This window comes from Culex quinquefasciatus, chromosome 3 (assembly GCF_015732765.1).
Source record: "Culex quinquefasciatus strain JHB chromosome 3, VPISU_Cqui_1.0_pri_paternal, whole genome shotgun sequence".
Lineage (NCBI taxonomy): Eukaryota > Metazoa > Arthropoda > Insecta > Diptera > Culicidae > Culex > Culex quinquefasciatus.
This window is the reverse complement of record NC_051863.1, coordinates 122,349,230-122,376,670: the sequence shown is the minus strand read 5'-3', so window position 1 is coordinate 122,376,670 and position 27,441 is coordinate 122,349,230. Positions and strand designations below refer to the sequence as shown.

The 27,441-nt window shown below is 36.0% G+C and overlaps 1 protein-coding gene across 3 annotated transcripts in view; it reads left to right on the top strand.

Annotated features, from left to right (window-relative positions):
- Positions 1-27,441, top strand: part of LOC6050731 — a 365,664-nt gene that overhangs the window by 22,235 nt on the left and 315,988 nt on the right. For all 3 annotated transcript variants that reach the window (XM_038259119.1, XM_038259120.1, XM_038259118.1), the window contains exon 2: positions 8,961-9,421. In XM_038259119.1, the coding sequence (XP_038115047.1) occupies positions 9,388-9,421 (34 nt within the window). In that variant the 5' untranslated portion in view covers positions 8,961-9,387. The remainder of the gene's footprint in view (positions 1-8,960; positions 9,422-27,441) is intronic.

Below are 27,441 nucleotides of genomic sequence, written 5' to 3'. Positions count from 1 at the left end.
ATCCTTTGAAATAACATCACATTGATGTAGTGGTGACTCGAGGGGGGAAAGGGGGAGGAGAAGGATATAAATCTCTCTTATTCAAAATCAGGACCACATGTTTGATTATGATTGATGAAGGCAGTTCGGCGTCAGTTTCACCGGGCCCAGTTTGAACAGAATTTTCATCTCTGTGCCATGGTGAAACTTTTCCCACCTATTTTTTCCTTGTTCGCTACCCTCCCCCGACGGAAAGAACTTATAATGACACGGGAATGAAACCGGCTGTGCTAGGGGAGGTGGAGGAGTAAGCTGATGTAGCGCCGGAAAAAGGATTATTCCTCTTGAGTTGGCTAGCCTTTTTTGGGCCTTCTCAAAAAAATAGTCATATGTTCTTTAAAAAAAACTACAATTTTATTTTTAATTTTTGAGTCATTATATGAAAGCTTGTCAATTTTGAAATTTTAAGTTTTAATAAAAATATCTATGTATCATTAAATCAGGTGTTGATATTTTCTAGTAAGAACTTCGAGTTTGGTAACAAAAAAGTTATAGTCAAAACAAACACTTTGAAACGTGAACTTGCTTTGAAAAATATTTAGGATTTTTTAACTTCAACGCCTCCAGACGACAGTCTCTGCCACTTCCAGGAAGTGCCAAAACCGTCACCGGATAAAAGAAGGAAGCAGGCAAAAGTTGTCTCATTTCTTGTGACGCGACATCGAGTGGAAAGAAAAGACGGAGGAGATAAACGAGATTTGGATCACCTGCTGTTGCTACCACCGTTGCTCTAGTGACGTTATTTATTCTACCGGATCGTTTAAATACACATTTGCTCAAAGGATTATCCGCCCAACGGCATTATCGAACCCTCTGTGTGAGGAGGTGGAATTATTTTCGCGAGTTTTTTTAGCCCAAAATAACGTCATTCCTTGCCTAGGATTATAATAAGCCTTAGTAACTAGCACTAATTCTCTTTATTATCCACGATGGGGTGTCTTTTCGAGCAACAATGTTCACCTTTTTGGAACAAAGTGTGACACTAACTGCTGTCACTCTCTAGAGAAAAGCCCGTCACTTTGGCAAAAAGCTCATTAGCATGGCACCGAAAATGTAAGTAATTATGGCTGAACATTTTCGGTTGACGGCGCATGAAGAAAATCGTGCATCGGGCGTTGTTTCTTGGGGATGTCTTCACGATAAAGTGGAAGAACCAAGCTCAGGAGAAACAGTATTGGTGTTTAGTCCAAAAGTAGAATTTAATCGCCACAGTAAAGGTATTTAAAATGGTTAAAAATAAGATTTAATAATATTGCTCATATTTTTAAGCGCTCAAGCGTCTAGCTTTAGTGGCAAGGAAGTACTTAGTTGTCGCAAAGGAAATGAAAATTTATTCCAAATAATGGTAGAATAAATGCTTTGCCCAGAAGCAGTCCATCTTTTCTTTTCGTATAACCCTTGAAAGTTACTGATTTTTTCTTTTCCGTATTCGACTTCGTCGTCGTCGTCACCGTGCGCAATAATGCTCATAATTTATGGTAATTTCGAGCACATTAACGCTATTCTGGTTCTGGTGGTGACTTTTCGGTGCTCCCTGGTAATATTTCCGAGTAATTACTGATTCAGCTGAAAGTATGAGTAACAATGGAGCAATTATGGAGCTTTAAGCAAAAGTTTGGTCAACATTGTAGTTAGAAGATTCTCATCATTTGATTTTTTTTAAACTTCTCAAACCTTTCGATTGGCAGAATTTTTTTGAAATTCAGAAGTGATGTAGTTACACTTGGTTCAGACCAAATTTGAGCATAACACCGTTAGACCAAGGCTGGACAGCCAAAAAAACAGATCTAGGTCTGAATATTGGAGAACACAAATCAAAAAGAGAAATTAGAAAGAAATTCAAAATGTCTATTACAATCATAAAAGTAATTTATGCAAATGGTCGAAATTGGACCGAAAAATTGGACCATTAGTTGCTGAGATATCGACATTAGAAAAAGTAGGGTTGTTTTGGTGAGACTTAGAAAACTTCAATTTTCCTGTTTCTTTTCCTTAATGCGGCTGTATCTCAGCAATCTGAGGTCCAATGTTCAATGTCTATTAGACAATTTCATAGCAAATTTTCTGAACTTTTCAAAAAAAATATTTTTAGAAACGGTCACTCATGGTCACTATTTTTAAAAATTGAAAAACTGCAAATATTTCGCTTAAATCAAACTTTCCGTGGCTATATCTTGAAAACGGAGCCCTTTATCAAAAAATCTGTAGATTTCTTTTCGATTGGAAATTCAATTTTACATTAAAAAATTTCATCAAATTTGTTTGTGCATGAAATTTCGATTTTTTCCAAAAATCACATTATTTTCAAAAATTTATAACTCGGCGGCAGGTTTTTTACAATGTTTCTCTATAGCTTAAAAGTTGCGGGTTAATGTCCCCTAAAAAATATCAAAAAATCTCGAAAATCAAAAAATAGATATTTTGGGAAATTTAGTTTTTGTGAAAAAAAAGTTGATTAAAAAATCTGCAATTTTTTTTCCGTGTACCTTTTTTTCTCAATAGTCCTTAACAATACCTACAACTTTGCTGAAGACACCAAATTGATCAGAAAATTCACTCAAAAGTTACAGCTGTTTAAATATGTACGTACCATTTTTGTATAGACAGCTGCCAAAATTGTATGGAGACTTGTATGGGTGAACCAATGACATAAAAAAGCTTATTTGGTTATAGGGAAGGCCCCCATAAAGTTTGAGCCAAATAAAAAAATACAAATAATAAAAATGGTCGAAATCGGCCGATTTCGTAGATAGTTGCTCAAAAAAGTAGCTTTTTTCATTTTTTTAAATTAGTGCCCATGTTTGCCCACTTTTGAAAAAAATATTTTTGAACAGCTAAGAAAATTCTCTTGCATTTTTGAACTTTGTTGGTAAGATAATGTAATTACAAAAGCCGACTCTGTCCTAACCAGGTCCCTGTACCGAAAAGGACCTTATAAAAATAATGTCCGTTCTTTTCGCAAACAATATTTTCAAAATTTTCAAATCAAGACTAACATTTCAAAAGGACGTAATATTGAATGTTTGGCCCTTTGGAAATGTTAGTCTTGATTAAAAAAAAATAAAAGTATTTTTTCCAAAAGATCAGAACATTTCTCGAATGCTTCAAATTTTAACATTGAAAATCATACCATTAGTTGCTGAGAATCGACATTACAAAATAATGGGTTGTTTAGGTTAGACTTAGAAAACTTCAATTTTACTGTTTTTAAATCTTTACATGGCAATATCTCAGCATCTAAAGATTGTATCAAAAAGTTCAAAAAAGCAAAATATAAAAAAAAAACATTCTTGATTCAAAAATTCATAACTTGGTCAAATTTTTTGCCCGTTCTGGAAATTTCTGAAAAGTTTGCATTGAATGTCCCCTAAAACATTAATTTTCATTTTTTAAAGGTTCAAAATGGAAAAAAATAAACATTTTTATGCATGTTTCTATTGTGAAATTGTCTCAGAAACACAAATATGATGAAATTATCACCAGAAAATAGGATTTAAGGGGTCCCCCGAGCAAAACTTTACAACCAAAAAATTCACTAAAAGTAAAAGTGTCTATTTAATATGTTAAACTGCCTTACCCAAAGCGTTCTCAGTCTCAGATCGTAGTCCCAGACAGGGCTGCGGAGTCGGGTCATATTTCAAACGACTCCGACTCCGACTCCGACTGCAGCTTTCTCAGATTAGCCGACTCCGACTCCGACTCCGGCTCCGGCTTTCAACAAATGGTTGGCTCCGACTCCGACTCCGGCCTACCAACTCTAGCCGACTCCGACTCCGACTCCGACTCCAGCTTTCAACAAATGGTTTGCTCCGATTCCGACTCCGACTCCACATATTTTTAAATGTTTCAAAAGTTAGTTAACTATTATTAGTTATTTTTAAAACATTGATAAATAGGATTATTTGAATACTCTCTAAGCGTCATGTTTTTCTCAAGAAAAATAAAGTAAGTAAATAATCGGAAAAAAAGTTTCTAGGTTACAAGTTTTATACGTTATGGAAACAGAAATCAAAAAATATCTTCAGTTTTAGAGGCATTTTGAGAAGGACAGTTATGTAAGTTAATTTGGATTTATTTGCTTAACCTCAAATTTGAAAATATTTTTTTCAAGGTAATAAATTTAAATATTAAATTATTATTTTTGAAAGAATAACTAAAAGAAACCTGGCCTTAATGATCTATTGAACATTAAAATTCAATTTGCTCACTTTCAGGCTGACATTTGTAAGGAGCACAGTGACAGGCACCTTGTTTTTAAAATGACAATTTTAAACGAAACATTTTTTTTTTGTTTTTTTTAAGACGTACATGGACATCACGGCTGAAGGAGATTATTATTGCAAATCAATGTATCTAAACAATTTCTTCGTGAAAAGTACGCTTAAGATGTCCTTTTCAAATATCTGTGACATGGAAAACATTTTACCCTGGAAATTTTTAATTTATTTAAATTTTAAAATTTTATATACTTTAAAAAGGAGGCGCACGATACTTCGTGAATCTTCACCTAAAACGAAGTTTTATGAATGATCTTGCGCCTCCATCGAAATATATGAAAAACTTAAAATATAATAAAAACAAATATCCACAAGTAAAATATTTTCTAGGTCACAAATATTTAATTTTTAAGGTACATTGTTATGCAATGATTATCACCTTTCGTCATATTGGCGTGGGACATACAGTATGAGAAAATTCGTACCAGTTGATAATATTTTGATTTTGTTTTTTGTATAATATTAGAAAAATAAATTAAAATCCTACATTTTGTTCTATAAATTTTTTTATTAGTTCATTTTTGTCTGAATTCATGAGATTTGTTTTTTTTTGCAACGATATCAAAATAGTTTAACTAAAATCAACATCAACAATCAATGATTAATTCAAAATTTGTTGCAACTTCTTTTGATATTTTTTGTTAGTTTCAATTATTCAAATGCAACATATTGATTTTCTTGTACTTAGTGATAAACAAAATGCGCATGTTGAGTTCCAAGTAAGAGATTGTTATTATAGTTGATTATTTGTTACAAAAGTTAAACTGTCAGTGACTCTTTTTCGATTTGCAAAAACAGTGATTACTATGTTTAATCTTTTTATGTATTGCTTATTGCGACATAAAATCACTTTTCTCCTTCGCTGTGACTGACAGGAGGTTACAGCCGCCGAACTACCGCTGTGTAAAAATCAGCAGGTTGAACTGAAATTCTACGTTGATTTGGCTGTCAACCTGATTTGTTTTGAATATTTTCCAAAAAGTCAGCAGAAAACTCAAGGCTACCTTTGACAACAGCCAAAAATTTGTTCTGCGGTTGTCATGCGGCCATTCTTCTGCGGTCATATCAGCGCGCGTGAACTCTAATTATTAACGCCCGCGATAATACCTCGTACCAAGACATATGCTATCGGGGTAAAAGATGATTGTGTGTGTACTTTTTTTAAGAAATATCTGGATGAAATTTGGTCAAATTTGAATTGAAAGGGCACATAAATATAGGCAAAAGGAAGCATTAAAGAATCAATTAGATATGTCTGATTACATAACCAATATTTTTTTAAATTATTTTTTAAATTATGATACTACATACTTGGGTAAGAGGTTATCATTTAGTGATTATAGTGTAATAACACAATTAGACCTTTTCAATCACAATAAAAAGCTTCAAAAACACAATGGCATCTGAAAAATCAATAAAAATATAAGATGTTTTGAAAATTAGCCTGTTCTATAGGAAATACTGAACAATAAAAAAAACATATTTTTTGTTGAATTTAAGATAACTCCGGCTCCGACTCCGACTCCGGGTTATCAGAAATCCTCGGCTCCGACTCCGACTCCGACTCCAGCTCTAAAATTTAGCCGACTCCGGCTCCGACTCCGACTCCAGCTGTTAGAGTTTTGACGACTCCGACTCCGACTCCGACTCCAGATCCCCAAAAAGACCCGACTCCACCGATTCCGGCTCCGACTCCGACTCCGACTCCACAGCCCTGGTCCCAGATGTCCCCTACAAGCTGCAGGTCGAACCGGGTTGATATCTGGATGAAACACTTTTTTATTTGAGTTTGAAAATTATGCTATTTTTTCACTAAAATGCCAATAACTCCCTTTAGATTTAACCAATTGGGATGCTCTACCCTGCATTTTGTTGCATTTTTTAAGCCCTTTCAGATGCATTTTGAATTTAGAGATTGAATTGAATTTTGCCTAAGTTATAGCCTTTTAAAGATTTTTTACGTTTTTGAACCTTTAAACATTGTGTCTCAATTTGCCCCACTTCCCGTTGACCTAGAGTGCTCATATTTTGGCCAGATGCTAGTTTTATATGTACAAACAACTCCTGAAAATTTCAGGCAGATTGGTGAGGTCCAAACGACGTCCCATACAAAGGGGTATGCCCTGTTCGTGGACTCGCTCTTAAATAAAATAGAAATAGTTTTTTTTTTGCAAATCAAGTTTAAGTGACGAAAAGTAAAATAAAAAATCAACAATTTTTGTTTCAACTTGTATCATTTTTTCAGTGTATTCCTTATCCATAGCTATAACTTTGCCGAAGACACAAAATCGATCAACAAATTTCTTCAAAAGATACAGATTTTTGAATTTTCATATATAATTTTTGTATGAACAGCTGCCAAATTTGTATTAAAAAATGACAAACTAATGATGCAAAATGGCTTCTTTGGGCATACCAAATGCATCAAAAAAGTTTCAGCCGGATTAAAAACTACAAAAATTAAAATTAAGAAAAAAGACCGATTTCGTAGAGAATTGCTCAAGGGCAGCATTTGAACTTAAAGAATGACTTTGACACTACGAGATTTGCGACCTTCAAAAATTAGGACCAACGGGTGATTTAAGATAAAACCGATGGTACGGAATTAGAGGTAAAATAAAATATTTCGAAGTGATTTTTATTCAACTTAAACACAACTTTATTATAAAAATTTAAATGCAGATTAATTTTAAAAGAATTGCCGTTTACACCGATGCTGTTCGTTTTCAGCTAAAACGTAGAATTATGCTCTTTTTGTTAACAAATATGTTTTTTTTCCTTACAAACCTTCCAAACATACATGGATTTCCCCTATTTATTGTCATTCTTGAGCGACTAAACCGCCTACTTTTCACTACCAAAAATAACAGAATCGAATAGAAACACTTTTCAACACATATTCAGGAAAGTTCTACTTTCAGCACTGAAATAGTTGTTTCAAAGGGTGTTTTTGGTTAAGCTGTAAGCGGATGATAATGGGTTCGATTCCCATCTGATCCAACCTTCCATCGGATGGGGAAGTAAAACGTCGGTCCTGGCCATGGATGGCCGTTAAGTCATTCCAGGTGCTCCGGTGGAATCGCTGGTGGCGGTTGGACTCGCAATCCAAAGGTCGTCAGTTCGAACCCTGGAGTGGAAGGTTCCTTCCAGAGGTTTGGATTCCCTCCCCATTGAAGCCTTTGGACTCTTAGGTTCGAGCAGAAACTTCCGATAGAGACCTCAAAAGACCCAGGGATCGTTAATGTGGATGGCTTGTTTTTTTTATATTATATATCATACATAATATTTTAGTTCTTCTTAAATCGACACCGATTCAAATTATGAAAAAAATGTTTGTGTTCATGTGTGTGAATGTAAATAAGCCGTGTGACTCGATTATCTTGGAACTAGCCGATACAATTATGACCGAGTTAGTGTCAGTCGATCCTTCCTGGGGTCCCATAAGTTTCTTTTGAAAATTATAGGCTATAATTTATAGCGTTCGGAAAAATACTTAAAATATTTTGCCAAAAGTTCGCAAGATTGAAAAAAAAATCAATTAAGATAATGTCCGGATCCACCACGCAACCTAACGTTGTATGAAAAATCAAAAAACCTTTCAGATGAGAAAAAAAGACTAAAGATCTGACAACCCTATCAGAAGTGTTGTGTACTTGTGTTATTCGTAAACTTTCTGAAGCTGAATCTCAGAAAGTTTGATTAATATATTGTTGAAATAATGAATTTATAGAATTCAATTTCACTACCCTAAATAAACCACGTGACACCGATTGAGTAATGTACATTTTCAATTACTATCCCACGGATTTCAAATTCCCACTACAACCACCGATGAGTGGGGCATTGTCACCCAAGTAAACATTGCCAGCATCAGCAGCTTCAGCCATGACCTTGATCAATAAATCAATGGCATCCGTTGCTGCTGGCACAGTTGGCACAGCAGCTGCAGCCTGATGTTGGCAGCCAAAGCTCAATTCATTAGTAGAAATCCCCGAGTCAATCCTGCACGTTCTTTCTCGTTCCACATATATATACGTATGTGCCATCTCTGTTTGCTGTTCACAATCGACCGACCCCATTCTGGACTACTTTCAATGCATTCAGCATTCTGCTGACACACGGTGAAGTTGACAAACATATAATCGTTCCTTCACGCTCACACCCATGCAAGATGTGTCTTTCTAGAAGGTTTGTAAATCGATTTTTTTAATTTTAAGTTTTTAAAATTTAGATTAATTTTTTTAAATAAAAAAAACCTTTTTTTCTTTTGTGACTACCCCCTTAACAATCCTGCACGAGGTGCACGGACGTAATAAAACCAGTCAGCTGCAAAACTTTCGAGCCCTTAGGCATCGGGTTGGAATTGGTTAGCTACGCTGCAGTGTGTGGTGAGCCGGAAAAGGATCCGGGAAAATCCTAAGGGGAAAACTTGCACGCAAGAAACGGATGATGCTGTTGGAAATGTTCGTGTGGTTTGTGGCACAGGAAACTGGGGAAACAGATGCTTGACATAGTGTTCAAATGGTGCGAATGACTTTTTGACGAAAAGAGTTTAAAAAACCTTAAATTTTAATTCCAAATTCGCAACAATTTTCAAAGTTTTATAATTAATACTAAATTATAATTTTATTTTTATCTTTCCAGAAATTCATCGATTAACCGTTAACCAGAGTAGTGCAGCCAGTTGTTCAATAAATAAGCATTAAAGCATAAATTCATCAATAGTTGATCCAGTGTTCTTAAAAATAACCACTCTAAGCATAGTTTAAATAGTTTCAAGTAGTTGCAGTTTTAAATTTGATGTCAATCAATTAGCAGTTCAATAAAGTTAATATCAACAAGTTTAAAATCCTAACGTAAATTTAAAGTGAAAAAATAAATCGTTCAAAATTTGAAAAGTTTAACAAATCTTACAATCAACAGCACTGCCGCCGCGTTTCTCGCGTATAAATGCAAGAAGTCGTTCAAAGCAGCCAAGTGTTCAGAGATCGTTTGGCAGCAGCATTAACCGTTGGAAGTTTCAACGGCCTGCCACGAGGACCAATCCAAGCAATTCCACAATCTAATTAGGATGACTGGAACCCAAGGTCACGAAATAGTTAAAGGTAAGTAAGGAAAATCAATTCGATTATCAAAATTGATAATTTGGAGATTTTTTTTTAAATTATAGTTTTCCAAACAAATCTCATCATTTCTAGGGCAAACCAAAAAACCTAATAATTTTCTCAGGGCTTACGAAGGGGTGATACTTGCGCACACATTTATTACATCATCACCACAACTTTTGAAGCTGCAATAACCGGGGCTCGGGCGCGATTCAATTTCGTCCAGATATGACCCCAGCCAGACCCAGATGGGAAAACTCTAGCGGCGAGCGAGGAGGCCTCGCAAAGTTACACGTATGAAAAATTTAAGATTTTTTTTATTAATTCAAATACTAACACAATAATTATTTTAAAACATTTGTTTCATTATAAAAAAGGTACTCAAAAAATTGAAAAAAAAATTGAAAAATCTCACATTTTTCACCGTGTCCGAAGCTGTCAGTTTCAGCACTGTGCAGCCCTCCCGAAGGGACCAGGAAAGCCCGGCTGTGGAAAAATTGTGCTTTAGTCGGCAGATTTCCCATTAATGCTTCGGCGGAGCCTGCTGCTGGGGCCAATCTTTGCCGGACCAGTCAGCAGCAGTGGCCAGTCAGACGATGAACACACCAAACTAGAAGGTTTTATTAGGTCGGAAAAGGGGGGCGCTAGTTTATATCTGTGTGGGTCTGTGTTGTCTTTTTTACGGGGGACGGGAGCTTTAATAATATTTCTGTTTTTCGTACTTTTGGCTTGGGACTTGCTTGACCACAGATATGCCAAGTCAGCGACAGGTCATTAGGTTCAGGGTTCGGTGACTTGAGTGGAATTATTGGAATAGCACTCTTAAATTAACTTGAGGTGGAGGCAAATTAATATTTGGTTAAACAGCTTTGGGTATTGTTTAAAAATGGGTATTGTTGCATAATGCATCAGAATCTGCATAAAAACTGTCCTGTTATCAACAATTTCCGACATTGCCGACGACTGTGTAATTTTATTCCACAAAAAAGTACGAGGATTAACAGACTATAATCCAATGACTTAACTGCCTCGGTCACCACAGCTTGGTAGCCAAGGAGTGGTCAAATGTCGATGTATGACATTTGATGAAGATTTATTGTTTCAATTATTTGACGAATTAACACATTTGTTATGATGGTGTGAGTTGGTAGAATTATTCTTTCGATTTTGGCTTCGAGACCTGAATAAATTTTGAGGGAACTATTCTCTCGACTCTGAATTTGAATGTAAGGATAGTTAAAATTTATGGTACACATAAAATATATTTTATTTTTGATAAAAAACTAACTTAATCCACCTATGTGGTTGGAGCCTTCCTCACAACAATGGCTGTACACAAGTGTCATCTATTTTTTAGATCCGGCTTCCAAAAAGTACATCGATATCACTTAAGTGGCCATATCTCGAGATAGGGTTGTCAGATCTTCAATGTTTTGGGCTCATTGGAAAGGTCTTTTGATAACCTAACCAACAATAGGTCGGATGGTGGATCCGGACATAGTTTACATACATTTAAGTGAGATCCGGCTTCAAAAAAGTACATCAATATCACTGAAGTGGTAATATCTCGAGACAGGGTTGGCAGATCTTCAATGTTTTAGACTCGTTGGAAAGGTCTTTTGATAATCTATCCAACGATGGGTCGGATAATGGACCCGGACATAGTTTACATACATTTAAGTGAGATCCGGCTTCAAAAAAGTATATCAATATCACTTAAGAGGCCATATCTCGAGACAGGGTTGCCAGATCTTCAATGTTTTGGACTCGTTGGAAAGGTCTTTTGATAACCTAACCAACGTCGGGTCGGATAGTGGACCCGGACATAGTTTACATACATTTATGTGAGATCTGGCTTCAAAATGTACATCAATATCACTTAAGTGGCCATATCTCGAGACAGGGTTGCCAGATCTTCAATGTTTTAGACTCATTGGAAAGGTCTTTTGATAACCTAACCAACGTCGGGTCGGTTAGTGGACCCGGACATAGTTTACATACATTTAAGTGAGATCCGGCTTCAAAAAAGTACATAAATATCACTTAAGTGGTAATATCTTGAGACAGGGTTGCCAGATCTTCAATGTTCAAAGGTCTTTTGATAACCTAACCAACAATGGGTCGGATGGTGGATCCGGACATAGTTTACATACATTTAAGTGAGATCCGGCTTCAAAAAAGTACATCAATATCACTTAAGGGGCCATATCTCGAGACAGAGTTGCCAGATCTTCATTGTTTTGGAAACGTTGGAAAGGTCTTTTAATAACCTAACCAACGATGGGTCGGATGATGGATCCGGACATAGTTTACATACAGTTAAGTGAGATCCAAATATATGTGAAAACACATTTTTATACATAACTTTTGAACTACTTATCGAAACTTCAATCTGTATAAAACTCGATCTATGGGACCCTAAACCAAGTCGAATGCCACAAGTTCGGGTCAAATCGGTTCAGCCAGTGCCGAGAAACATGAGCTAGTTTGTTGGTCACATACATACATACACACACACATACACACACACATACACACACACATACACACACACATACACACAGACATTTGTTCAGTTTTCGATTCTGAGTCGATATGTATACATGAAGGTGGATCTACGACGTTTTTATACGAAGTTCATTTTTAGAGCAGGATTATAGCCTTACCTCAGTGAGGAAGGCAAAACTTATGTTGTTTGAAAAACTTTTTTTTGTGAATAAATATTATTTATTATTCTAAACCAGTGGTTCTCAGCCTGGGGTACATGCAACCCCGGGGGGTACCATGAGTGGTCTCAGGGGGTACCGGAAGAAAAACCCTGTAATGGCGTACATTTGAAAAATATCCACAATACATGTTTTCAAACGAAGTATCTAATGCTCGAGTTTTAGCAAAACGACTTCTCATTGCACATTTTGACCTGTAAAATTGCTCTCTGCATATAAAATGGGAGCTTTTCATACAAAATTGCCATGAACTTTTTCGAAAATCTGTCGATATCTTGGGATTGGATTTTTGCACAGAAAAACATATATTTTTTAAATTTTATATGTGTTAAAATTTAAGGTAGCTACAGTAGTGAAAGACAAACGAATTACTGAGATTTATTTTTTAAATAATTTTCAGATTTTACCTTATTTTGAACAATGTGTATCGAACCTTTCGTTGCATAAATATAAATTTTGAAAAAAAAAGAAATTTACGAAACATGATTTTTCCAAAGTGTTATTCATTTTTAGCATTTTTTTAAATTATTTATATTTTGTAAATTGTTGATCCTTTTTAAGTGCTACGTAATTATAAATATAAAATATTTTCATAATTTGAAATCATATATTTTACTAAAAAATATCAAAGAATACAATTCATGTTCTTTTGACATAAGTCGTGGCCTGTACTTAAGCAATGAAAGAATGAATCAAAAAATGTTCAAAAAAGAAGAGATAGGGTATTTGTCCCAATTTTGGGGCTACTAAGCCAAGCGCACTTTTTATTTGATGGATTCTCAAAGGCTGCCATAGGCAGCCTTGCTTATATTACATGAATAAGTTGGTTTTTAATGCTAATGCTCTTACTTAATCACATTTTTGGCGAAAATACTTTATATTTCTGTATAAGTCCGAAAAACTGAAACTTTTTTTGTCCCTATTTTGGGGATGTTGTTTCTAGCATACGACCTACTTTGTACATATTTTCGGCCTACCTTCTGATCGGTTGAAATCTCGAAGCACGTGGCGAACTTTTTTGACGTACGGTTCAGCCAAAGCTTGTACAGTGCCCAGGGTGGGGCAACATGGGGCAGTTGCCCCACCATCCTCGGAAATTTGTTCTAAAATTGGGCAGGGGGTGTCCATAAACGACGAAATTTTCAAAACTCTAATATTTTTGCCCCACCTTCCTTGAGGACCTGGGCACGCTAGTGTACAGTACAGAAGCACAAATTCGGTCGGCAAACATGCTCAATCATTGTGATGTTTTAAGCCACAAATCAACATTAGAACGATTGATTTCACTTGCATTACGTGCATAATTAGCTTGGACACGATTTATATCATTCTTTACGAGTTTTAAACATAATAAAACATTTGTTGCGTAGCCAAACAACAAGCCCGTAATATGCAAAAAAACACTGTAACTTGTGAGAAGCGCACACACACTGTCATAATTTGGAGAAGTGTCAAATGGACTGAATATAGAGTCATTCTTTCCGAAATGGACGAAGTTATTAATCAGTTATTTTATTAATTTCGTGGCAGTTGGGTGATTGTTTTTCCAACGGGATTGTGCAACCCATCAAAAAAACATATAGCCGGTGGATGGAGATTTGGGGGACGGTTCTCATTCGTGTGCTGAGCGATGAAAGCCGGACGCTGAGTGTCAACAAGCGGTAAGCAAAAGTGATGAAAATTTTCGCCCTAATGGGTAATTAGCGATTTGCCAAGAGAAGAGTGCTATTTTTATTGCTTTATTTCTCATTTAGAAGGAAAAAGTAAATTATTCTTGCCCACCAAAATGAAGATAATGACTGCACGTATCATTATCAAGTGGCAGAATTCTGCCAGATTTGGTGAAATGCTCAATTTCGTTGAATTAAGTTTGGTAGATCCAAAATAGGTACTAGGCCCAAAATAGGGACAAATACCGTATTACTCAACTAACCTTTTTTCGTGGTGAAAATGGTTGGACTATTTCTTTATTTATACAATGATTGAGAACAATTATAAGTAACTTTAAAACAGTGCATATCATTAAAATTTCATAAGTCCTTTTTAATGACAATTTTAAATAAAAAAAAAGTGTTTTGTAATCTTTGAGGATGAATTTTTGAGAGTTTCGAAAAAAAATATATTTCAAAATGGGTAGAAACCTTCAAATTTATTTCCATTTTAAGTAGATGAGATATCTTATTAATTTGGTTTAAAGGAAATTAAAAGTGTAAATCTTTTTGTTATGATTTTTTACCAATTTTTTTCTTGTAAACTTCAAACAAAGTAATTGTGGATTTTCAAATAAAGCATCAAACGCATTTTTGCTGAGATCCACTTGACGACATTAAATTTAATTCGCACATTTTCAACCTGAAATTTTGTAAAAATCACATTGCCAGATTTTTTCAGTAAAAAATTTTAAGCAACTTTTTATAAAGATTCATTTGAAAAAAACTGATTCGAAAAAATAGACTCAACACATGTTTTCAAACATCTCAAGTAACAAGCCAGTTTTTTTTTTAATTTAAATTCTTTCAATGTCACAGCAGTTTACGGTAACAGAACATTGAAACAAAAATTGGCGACATTTTTTTAATTTAAAATTTCTTTCAATAAATATTTTTAAATTCAGAATGTTAATAAAACTCTTTAGACTCTTTACTCTTTACTTGGCCAAGAAAAGGTTGAGAACCGCTGTTCTAAACTCATGTGAATTACTTTAAATGGGTCTTACTCATAATTTTTCAAAATGTTTACATATGCTCATATTTGTGGTGAAGACTCATGAAATAGCTCTCATGTGCATGAGACAAATAAAAAAAATAGTCTAAAAAAAATATTTGTATTTTAAATGAATAAAACTAATAATGAGCTTTTATAAATGAATGTGGAAATAAATAATAATTATTGCGAAGCGTCAAGAGTAATTATTAGCTATGAAAAAAGTTTAGAACTAGACCAAATGGCCAATAGAATGAGCAAAAAAACCTATACCATACCGAATCACAGGTCAGGTACCATTCAACCAAAACCACTTCTATTTTCTTTGTCTCCAGAGACGGTTCAAATCGGGTCAATCCCCGGGGTAACCTTTCCTCAACCTAACCCTGCTGGAAGCAACCAAAAAAACTCCAAACGAGCGAACCAATTTTGATGATGTCACACTTCTTCCTCTTCTCCTCGTTTTTTTTCTTCTGGTTGCCCTGGCATTGTTGTTTTTTTTGCTCATTGAACGAGAGTCAGCGGAGCAAAAAAGATGATAATTATATTTTCCCCAAACGTTTTTCCTCTCTTCTTCCTATTTTCCCAAAAAATCACCACGGCGAAGGTGTTCCGTATCTCGTTAAGGTGGTGGGCCATGTCACTTACTGCGACGAAATGCCGGCAACAATGGCAACGCTATCACGAGTGGAGGTTATGTCAATGGGCAGTGTTGCCAATTTGATGTTTTTTTCTTCCGTTGATTGCGTCTGGAAAAGTTTCGGTGAAAGCAAGCTAGAGACAATTTCGTTTTGGATCATTAAAATTTTGATTAAACTGTCATCAGCAGACTTTGGTGGGCCAAAAATAAAAACGAAAAGGAAAACCATTTTGCGAAAACGTGTTTCATCGAAAGATGAAAAAGAAAAATAAAGGCAAATTGGCAGGAAGATTGTAACGTCATTAGCGAGCCATAATCACCGTTCATTATGCTCGTGAAAGGTGCTCTTTTCAGGCAAATTGCACTTGAGCAATATTTGACACATTCAGTGCTGCCAGAAAATGTGGAAAGCATAACAGTGTTGCTGGCAAATTCGACTTCTTCAACCGTTTTTGGTGGCCCACTTTTAAATGCAATCTTGGCCGTGTCTGCCCGTGGCACGGTGAAAGTAAATCCTGTCGTGGAATTAAATTGCGAGCAGACAACCGTGCAGACGTGCCACGTCATCTTGAAGAGGCAGGTCGTCCTGTTTTTTTTTGCTCGTTTCTATGTTGCCTAGCTGTTTACCCTTCTTCATCCATCCATCATGTTTTCTGGCTGGGTGCTGAAATGGACGGGAGGGGTGGATGAGGTCAGTCGGAAAGAATGCCTCCCCCACCGCCCTCTTACTGAAGTAGTGACAGCCTGCTTGGGTTTGTAGTGCCGGATAGTACAATTCTTGTTATATTTTTCCTCTGATTTTCCTGTTCCTTTTTTTACTTGAGCACTGTGTCAGCTTATTTTTTCTCTGCGATATTTTATTGAAGATAAGCTTTGAGTTTTCCGAAACAGAGCATGTTAAGTTTATTTTAAATTTGATAAATGAGTTTTAATCAGATTTACTTGAAGAAAAGTCCTTGTCGTAACAATTTTGAAAATTTTACTAATGAATAAATATTGCAACTCGAAGGTTATTGCAACTTTAAGGATTCTGGTAAGTAGAGTAATAAAAATTTGATGGGCCAAACCAGATGTTAATCCCATGAAATATTTTACAAAATAAGTCGTAGTTTTGTCCAAAAAAATATTATCTTGATCTTGAAAGAAGATCCTAGGAAAAGATACACTTAATCAAGGCCTTCGATACTAAATAATATAGACTTTGGACAGTACTATTACCAACCAATTCGTCAGGAAATTTAACGTACAGATCAATACTTTTAGGTTTAAAATCCTTTTTTGGTTTAGACTGAATCAGATTTTCCGTAATAAATTTCATGGGATTAGCAGTAGGCTCGGCCCCACTGTGCGTTGGTTTGACAAAGTTTGGTGTCCTATAGAACGCTTTTAAGTCTCGAGATGTACTCGCATAAGTGCCAGATCTATGCTTTTTTCAGGCCTGTTCTCAGTAATTTTGATGAAAAAGTTGTACGGAACTGTCATGCACCCCATTGTTGGATGGATGATAATAATCTCTTTTCAATACAGCTTTCAGTTTGATGATTTGGCAACCCTATCTAGAGTATTAGCCATATAAGTGCTATTCAGATGCTCTTTAAAATGCTGGATACCGTAATGGGGCTAACCATAAACCACTTGGACACTTTTTGAAAATTTCGGACTCCCTCTCTTTCCCCTTATAGGCAATTGTCCATAAAATTTGAATAGACAATTTAACAATGGAAACATGCATAAAAATATTGATTTTCATCCATTTAAACCCTTAAAAAAATTAGTTCAAAAAATCTTAGATTCACATTTATTGAAAATCAAGTTCGTTCGGATACTAGTGGAAATATACCCTTCTTAATGAAACACCTTACTTCGTCATATAGAGAGTTTGATGATCGATTAAAGCTCCAAAAATACTATTTAGGCTATAAACTCACCAGCAACAGCACCGCCTCGAATAAGCACGCAAATTTATGCCACTCACTGGTCAGAAAGATCAAATTTAATGCACTTTTGATCATAATTTCTATTTTGCGAGACCATTCCTCATCATTTTGTTGGCACACCCATCCACACGCAAGATGAGAGCTGAACTGCTTAACGAAAGTCACCATCAATATCTTTTCACTTGCGCTAACGTTTTCAAAGCGCTTAAGATATGTAATTGCTTACAACTACCGACAACATGTTCTTTTGAACATTAGAAAGTCACTCACTTGAAAAATAATCCCGAAACATGTAAACAAATAGCAAGGGCCATCAAAAAACGTCTTTTGACGTTTAAATTTTGACGACTCATTCCAATCGAAGGCTGCAGAAATCCGAGCGAGAAGCTAAGGCAAATAAAGGGTGGCCACCAACACCACCAGCAGCGCCTGCTGGAGTGAACCAGTGATGCCAGGAAACTTTCTCTATAAATGTTACTTTTCGTGAGTGGAGTTGCGTTGGAGAATTTGAACGGTGTGCGTCGCGGTCATCACGCAGGATTTTCGTTGCCGTTTCCGTCTTTGTTGTCCCCCCGATTGTGTGTTTATTTCGATCCGGGCGGTTTCGCGTTTTCGCATTTTAGTTGGTTTTATCTTTCCACAGCCGGCTGTCTAAGATTAAATCATTTATGCTAAACTCAACACCAAATAACCGGGAATAGTCTCATCCGCATACTCCGACTGATTGCCTTGAGAATGCATAATACATCACACCATTAAACAAAATTTATTGATTATTGGGTCGCATCATCATCCTCTATGTTGAATCCTGGCCATTACCCTTACCCACTAACAAAATCCCAAGTAGAAGTAGTTTTCCGGCAAACGCGGGGGTGTGGATATCGTATAGAACCCACCCTTGGTAGCAGCCTGTGCTAACTAACATTCCCGTCCCATTCCCTCGAGATCTACAAACTGACATGGCGGGCGCCGTTGGTGGCCAACGACTGTTTCCTATTCGCACCGGCTCTAGTTTTGATGATCGCGATGTTTTATCTTTTCAGCGCATTCATGCATGCTGTTGATAAGGGAAACATCATTTGATCGTTGAAGCGTGTGACCGGTTGTGCTGATGGGATATTATGGTCCTGTTCAGCAACGGAGAAGGACAACCATGGGTGGTCTCTCATGCTCATGCTCATGCTCATGCTTTTCGTGAGTGCTCGCTTAAAATTTCATCACAGTTGGCAGCACTAGGCAGACCGCTGGAAGAAAAAAGAACTAAGCTGAAAATAGGAAAATGGGCGTGGCCCAATGCGTTCTCGTCTGATAAGAATACATTTGGGAAATATTTTTTTTTAAATGCTTGTAAATGGAATAGAATAAATTTAAGTAAAAGTGAAAATAAACAGAAATGTTCACAAAAAGTTGCTCTACTCGTTGTTGTACTTGGTTTTGGTAAATTTCAAAGAACACTCCAGATTATCCAGCATCACTCAAACACGACCGCTTATTAGGCTTAAAATAGGTATATTTCTTCTAGATGACACCGGAAAAAGCAGCTTCTTAATTTTTTTGAAATCAATGTAACTCGTTTTTATAAAATCAATGTAACTCGTCATGGATACAAGCAAACTCCTTATGTTTATGTATCATTTTTTTGCAATTGTCTGCTCTACAACTTTGTAGAACATTGCTACACTTTAAAAAATAACCCTGCAAAGTTAAAAAAACACAACATTTCAAAATGAAATTTTTGTTTTTTTATTCATAATTTATTTTTATTAGGTCCTTTTGGTGCTACGACCAGATTAGAAAGTGAAATTTTTGTTCCAAATGAAAAAATGACCCTTCTGGGTTAATGTAGATTCAAAAAATACATTAAATTTCCCTTAAAATGACTTCTTCCAAAAAAATTATAACAGTTAAGTAACGGAAAATGGCTTAGTTTTTAAAACTTTTTTTTTTTCGATGAAAAATATATTTATTCGGAATTCTGAGTACTCTCTTCGACACCATATTTCCATTTCATGAAGGCTACAAACTATTGAGAAAACATGTCTAGTTTTGCATGTTCAAAAATTGAAAAGGTCGTACCGCTACTCCGTCACGAGATATCAAATAAACGGATTCTCGGATTCGTGAACAGGGGGGCAAAAGTTACCCCTTAGGACAAAGTTTCACGCAAATCGAAGAGGGATTGGGGCCATTTTTTCCCGATTTCTCGTGAGTTGGTAGATCCAAAACTTAACCAAAAATTGACAAATTAAAAAAAAGGAAAAAAAAAGGAAAAATAATACAACAAAAGTAAGTATCTCGCGCATTGCATGGTGGATTCCCACATTTTTGCCCCCACCATTATACGAGTGGGTGACGAAAAGGATAAAGTTTTTTTTCCCGGAGAGAGAGCAGACAAACGGGCCCTTTTTGTAAATGAGATGGCGGAAATGAAAGTATCAGATCCAAAGTGCGAGAAGAAAGGAGCGCAACAAAAAAATCCGACAGGAAATGGATGGAATGTCGTGGGTGGGAGACGGGATACAAGGGGGAAGCCCCAAGAAACACCAACAACGAATAAAAATGACAGAATTGGGTCTCGCACGATGAGTGGCCGTTGGTTGAAGAGCGACACGAGATGCTTCAAAGATGAAGTGATGATTGGTCCGGGAAAATAGCTCACGAAAAGGGGGGAAAAACCTCCCGGAAAATCCCGGGAAGGATGCTGCTGCTGTTGTACACAGCAAGAGGGGTTCGGCGGGGAAATATTTGCGGGAGGGATGGAAAAATGTGCTTCAATGGGCACATTTTTTTGGCCTCCCAGTGGATTTCAGCTTTTTGGTGACCTCGTACAGGAAATGAAATGTCGTCCCAACTTTTGATGACAGAAGGGAAAGCACTGCTGCTGGTGCTTCAAGCTGGAGCATTTAATCGATATAATTCGATTAGACGAGGAAAAAATCAACACTTGAGGATAGCACACCGTTCTCTCTTGATTCAATTACTTTTATTAATGAAGGACTATTTGCATTAAAACACGTTTTGTTTGTAGGGTTTTATCAACAAAAATTGAGCCATTTTGACTGGTTGCACAAAAATAAATAAAATTTGGCAAACTTGGACTTTTCAATGTTTGTCGATTCATTGACAAAAAAAAATCTTATCTTTGAAACTAATATTGAAACAACTTGAATTATCATAACCTTTCCTAAGCCAATGGTAAAAGCCCTCTCCAAATTCCAATCGCGTTTCCGTCGTCTGTTTTTATCGCCATTTTGTTTGGGGTGCTCGTAAAAGTTCGATCTCTCCCCCGAAAAAACCTCATTCATCTTATCCCCAAAATGCGCTCCCTGTCCTTTCTCCTCTTTGTCATCCGCCGCCGCCCCTCCAACAAGGCAATTTTCAGGACAGGAAAAATCCTTCAATGGATGATGTTTTACTTTTCTTTTCTCCGTCCCCGGACTTATTTCTGGTCTGAAAATGGTCTGAGAAATCCACACAAGAAGCGAAATAAATCCAATCGAAACGACACCGTGTGGGAAAGTTCCCCGACGGTGCGGTCGTGTCGGAATGGCCACCGGTGCCAAACCTTCGGGGACCGATATTATTTTATGTGTCCTGCTAACGTCTTCTCATCTATTGAAAATAGTGGAGAGAATGGAGAGGAAGGAGGATGTCATCATTCCTGGCTAATATCTTCCTTTTTTTGCGGCGTGGGAGGGATTTAGTGGTGTAGCATTCAGATTTGATGATCTAAATGATTGGGCGTTGATTTTGGGGGTGCTTTGAGATGCTTTTGGGTTTATTGATGACCATTGTACTGCCCATAATTGAAAATTCGGCTATTATGCCAAATCAAGTATTCCGAGAAAAACGCGTTTCAGTGTTTGTCACAAAATCTGCGTCAAGGCAATTTCCCATAAGAGTGGCATATTAGCCGTTTGGTTTTTCGCATCGGCAGCCAAGTCCAAACACTATTTCAGCAAAATTCAAGTTGCAGAAGATGCGTTGGAACATCCTCTATCACCTGGTGCTAATATCTCGTTTTTGTCAAAAGTGGATATTAGCCGTTTTTTCAATGGTGGGCAGTGTAGTAAATGATATTAGTAAATCTTTCCTTGTTTTTGTAGGGAACCTACTTGAGGAATAATGGGGCTGGCAGTTAAAAAGCGAATTCAGTGACAGTTTATTTCTGAGCAGTTCTCTCACATTTCGGTCATTCGATTTTTTTGTAACTTTTTTGGTGCCTTCGGTAAGCCCAAAGAAGCCATTTTGCATCATTAGTTTGTCCATACAATTTTCCATACAAATTTGGCAGCTGGTCATACAAAAATGATGTATGAAAATTAAAAATCTGTATCTTTTGAAGGAATTTTTTGATCGATTTTGTGTCTTGGGAAAAGTTCTAGGTATGGAAACGGACTGCACTGGAAAAAAATGATACACGGTAAAAAAAATTTGAAAGATATTTTTATTTAACTTCCCGAGCAGGGGTAAATAACACGGGACTACCAAATGTTGGTATTACTTGGGCAAATAACAGCGACCAAAATGTGCCCTTGGTTGCCCAGTAATAGATGGTAAAATACCATGAAATCATACCAAAATCTTGTATGTGTAAGGGCACAACAATACCAAACCATGTTATTCCAAGGGTAAAATAATACCTCAAAATAAAACCATTTCAATACCAAGTTGAGGTCTTCTGGATTTTTGAACATTGCTTGAATACCAAAACTTGGTATTGCCATGGTTTTATTTTTAGGTATTCCCGCGCCCTTGGAAATAGTATTTTATGCAACAAGTTGCAAAAAGAGGATTTTTTCAGCACGAGTCGTACATTTATCCAACGAGGTTCACCGAGTTGGATAAATACGAAGAGTGCTGAAGAAATCAAGTTTTGCAACGAGTTCCATACAACATTTTTTGCAATTCCAAAAAACACACACTGAGTGAAATTTTATGTCAAATTTTCATGTATTTTGTCAAAAAACCGTTCAAATCCAAAAAAAATTGAAAAGTGTAACTTTTCGAAACAAGTGCTGAAAAGTTCAACTTTTCAGCACCCATTTGAGTGCTGAAAAGTAGAACTTTTCAGCATTTATTTTGAAAAGTGTTGCTATTCGGATCTGTTATTTTTGGTACAGAAAAGTAGGCTATTTCGTCGTTCAAGAATGACAGGAAAAGTAAGTAGTTTCACGACGGAATTGCAAAAATCATATTTTGGTATTTCTGTGGTCTTTCACATACATGATTTTGGTATGATTTCATGGTATTTTACCATCTTTTACTGGGCAACCAAGAGCACATTATGGTCGCTGGTATTTGAACAAGTAATACTAAAATTTGGTATTTTCATACCATTTTTAGTGCAGCAGTTGCAGTTAGTGAAAAAACTGAAATTATTCATATGCAACAGCCAAATCTACTCACCTGATGATTCCATGTTGTTATTAGTGATATTCTTCACCACACCGAATGCATTTGTCATTGATGAACGGCCTGTGCTTGAAGTTCTTGAAGCTTCTGTAAAATAACAAGATTGAAAAATAAGTATTATTAAAATGAAACTGAATTGAAATTCACCAAAATTCATTAATCTGTCGATTGACTCGTTTTTCAAAGTATTTGGTTATCCCGACCTAGAGATATTTCAACGTTTTTGAAAAAAAATATTAGTGGGTATATCAAACTAATTTTTAAAATCATCTTTAACATTTTTGGGTTTCAAGTGATTTTAGCGCAAAATTAATTAACTCGTAAAATTTTTTTTAGCAAATTTCCCATAGTTTCAGAGAAAATTGATGAAACCTTTCAATATTCAAATAATACCAAAATGTGCCATCCTGACTTAGAAAATTTTTCACAATTTCAAGTCATTTCTGTAGGGGGTATATCAAAAATGTTTAAAATACAGTTTGAAATTTCCGGTTTTGAATGAAAGCATTCGCTTTGAGAAATCATTTTAGCGCAAAATTAATTATTTTGTCAAAATTGGTCAAAATTTTCCCATAGTTTCAGAGGAATTTGATAAAACACTTAAATACCAAAATAATACCAAAATGTGCCATCCTGACTTAGAAAATTTTGCACAATTTCAAGTCATTTCTGTAGGGGGTATATCAAAAATGTTTAAAATAAAGTTTGAAATTTCCGGTTTTGAATGAAAGCATTCGCTTTGAGACATCATTTTAGCGCAAAATAATTATTTTGTCAAAATTGGTCAAAATTTTCCCATAGTTTCAGAGGAATTTGATAAAACACTTAAATACCAAAATAATACCAAAATGTGCCATCCTGACTTAGAAAATTTTGCACAATTTCAAGTCATTTCTGTAGGGGGTATATCAAAAATGTTTAAAATAAAGTTTGAAATTTCCGGTTTTGAATGAAAGCATTCGCTTTGAGACATCATTTTAGCGCAAAATTAATTATTTTGTCAAAATTGGTCAAAATTTTCCCATAGTTTCAGAGGAATTTGATAAAACACTGTAATACCAAAAGAATACCAAAATGTGGTGTTCGATCATTGACAAATTCTGCAATTTTGCAATATCAAAACAATACTTTAAATTGGTATGATACCACATTTTGCTCTTGCATAATCCTTAAGACAAATTTTAAAGGGTCCAGGAATACCAAAATTTGGTATTGATACCAGAGAAAGGTATTATTACGCATTTCCCTTGTTATTTACCCATGCTCGGGATTTTTGTCACTTAAGCTTGATTTGCAAAAAAAACACTATATTTTTTCATTTTCTGATATGGTTTAGAGGACGTCAAATGCCAACTTTTCAGAAATTTCCAGGTTGTGCAAAAAATCTCTGACCGAGTTATGAATTTTTAAACAGTTTTTTTTTCAAAAAATCGAACTATTGGTCGCAAAAAAATTTTCAACTTCATTTTCCGATGTAAAATCAAATTTACAATCAAAAAGTACTTTTTTGCAATTCCGTCTTGAAACTTCCTACTTTTCCTGTCATTCTCGCGTGACGAAACAGCCTACTTTTATCTACTTAAAATAACAGAATCGAATAGAAACACATTTCAAAACAAATGCTGAAAAGTTCTACTTTTCAGCACTGAAATGGATGCTGAAAAGTTGAACTATTCAGCACTAGTTTTGAAAAGTAATACTTTTCAACATTTATTTGATTTAAACGATTTATTGACAAAATACATGAACATTCGACTTATAATTTCACTCAATGGGTGTTTTTCAGAAATGCAAAAAATGTTGTATGGAACTCGTTGCAAACCTTGATTTTTTCAGCACTTGTCGTATTTATCCAACTCGGTGAACCTCGTTGGATAAATGTACGACACGTGCTTAAAAAATCTTCTTTTTGCAACTTGTTGCATAAACTACTATTGTCAAATTTTGTATGCAAAATTATATGGACAAACTAATGATGCAAAATGGCTTCTTTGGGCATGCCGAAGGCACCAAAAAAGTTTCAGACGGATTAAAGAATACAAAAAATAAAATTTAAAAAAGGCCGATTTTGTAGAGAATTGTTCCCATTTTTTTAACCAAACCAGACCTCTAGGCGTGCTTCGATCTAAAAATTCGCCAAAAATCATTTTTTTTACCAATGTTTGATCTTTAAAAACAATTGGAAAGAAGAACTCTGTGACTTTGCTAATGTTTTAAAAAATATAATTTTTTCATGAAAGATCATGAAAAAACTAGATTGACAAAAGATAATGATAGGAGGTGATAGAGTAAGCCAAAGTCTTCAGCTAAATTTTCAGCCAATTTGGTCCATCCCATCTCGAGATATCGTGGTACCCGTACTTACGTACATTAATTTGGTGTTTAGAGAAAAACGCTTACAGTCATCCCACATATTCGGAACACCCACAAATTCGGAACACCTTTGTGATAATTTGTCAATAGCATGCCAAATTCATCTTTCCTGGCGACCCTTCTATTTTTAGGACCTTCATTTGGACATTCTCTTGCTATTTCACTAGCAAAAGGAGTTCTTTTTGAATAAAAAACTGATTTTCGAGACTGTTTTGTTCAGTGCTGCAAAACACTGCCTCCAAATTGCCTGTTCCATAATTGTGGGATGTTATTGTGCCTGAATTTAACAGAGAGTTTCACAAAAAAGTTATCATACCATTTATAAAACATTATAAAGCTTTAGTTTCATTGCTTCCAGTGTGTGATTTTTGTGTCATTTTGTAGAAAATATGTACTCCTGGAGAGAACAAATGTTTGTGGATTTCAAGGGTCAAAGTTTTTCTTCAAAAACTTGATATAAAAGTGAAAATTTGCAGTTGTTTGAAAAAGCATTCGAAAGATCGCAACAAAAGCTTTCAAATGAAGGTAAAAGTAAATCATTAAGTTCAATGATCGATTTTCTATGATTTATTGAACATTGGCCGATCTGTAAACTGTTCCGACCAGAGCTGAAAATGTCAGGGGTCCTGACGCGAAAATCGGCGACGCATACACGATTTTTTCAGATCCATTTACTGAACCGCAAAACCATGACATAAAAAAACCCGGTGCAGTCGTGAGTGCCCTAGCTCATTGAACAGCTGCAATGCGAGGCAGTAGTCGACCAACGCTCATTCGACGTTGCACGCACACACATAAAGAAACAACTTTTTACACAAAAAGTTGATATTTATGCGTGGAAATGTAATTTTGAATGTATGTTATGGGTGTTTTAAGTGTTTTGCACAGTCTAGAACCATTCAATTTTTTAAAAATAGTCAAAATAGTGTTTAGAGAGGATTTTACGAGTCAGTCATACGACACGAATTGAGTGAGTGTAGCTCATTTTTTCACGTCTCTCATTCTCCAGCAGCCGACCGGCACGAGTAAGGCGGCAGTGGTTGAACGGACACAGTAGGCTTACAGTCACACGCTAGCAGTGAACTGACATTTTGGTTTGCTTCATGTGTACGCTGGGTTGGAAACATTTTGCAGGCCTGGTTCCGACTATGAGGGATGACTGTACAAAGTTTGATAGTTTGCCTTGCGCATGGCCAAATTTTGAGCTTTAATCCTCATGAAACTTTCAGGAGTGATGGAAAATCATCTTTTAAGTGGATTTAATAAATTTTCTGTAATATTTTTTTTGTGATTTTCTACAAAAAAAAAGTGTCCAGGGCATTCGTGGAAATACAATGTCCCATCCCAGAGGGTCCCGGAGTACCAAATCTTCTTAGCATGGTGCTCCCAACGAATACAACCAAATCTCGGAGCGTATGGTGGTGTGTCCCCACGCTTCTTCCTCCCCTGTCGATTCAGAATTGTGTTGTTGTTCGAACACTCTGTGCTCAAACTCAACCCAATTACGAGTCATCTCTGCGATACGGCTTTACGCAGTAGGCCTGGCCGCTTTAACGCTTGTGATGTTTCAATGCATTCCGATGCAATAGCGCACTACAAATGTTAATAAATGACAAGAAGAGTGCTAGGTGTCATCTAACCTAAGGCACTCTCCAGGATCCCTTCGAAAGATTGGCTGCGCTAGGGTCTGATTAGATTAGATTAGATTAGATTTTCTATCTTGTTCGTTTGTAAATGATATATGTTCGTTTGTAAATGATATATACATATATATACATATTATGTGCTAAACATTTATTTGAAAACTAGTTTAAACATGCATTCATACAACTATACAAGAAAATACATTTTGCATAAATTCAAGCATTGTCTATGGTCGCTCGCTCTCAAGTTGAATAGAGGGGGTGGCGTCATCCTAACCATATATGCTCTATAAAATTTCCAAACTAGATTTTTTTTTATTCAAGTACGTTTTCTGAAGTGCTTACCAATTGCTCTGAACTTTAGAGGAATCTTCATTATCTCGACAAGGAAAACACAAATCCCAACAAGATAACCGATTGTGGCCACCGCCCACAACGAAGTCAAATCCTTGTACTTGATCATTTGATCTTCCGGTCCAAGAAATGTCTCAAACTCTTCCTGCGAAATTGACCACCGATTAAACACTTTGTCCCAAATTCCTCCACTGGCCAAACGATCAATGCACTCTTGAAATCGTGCCGT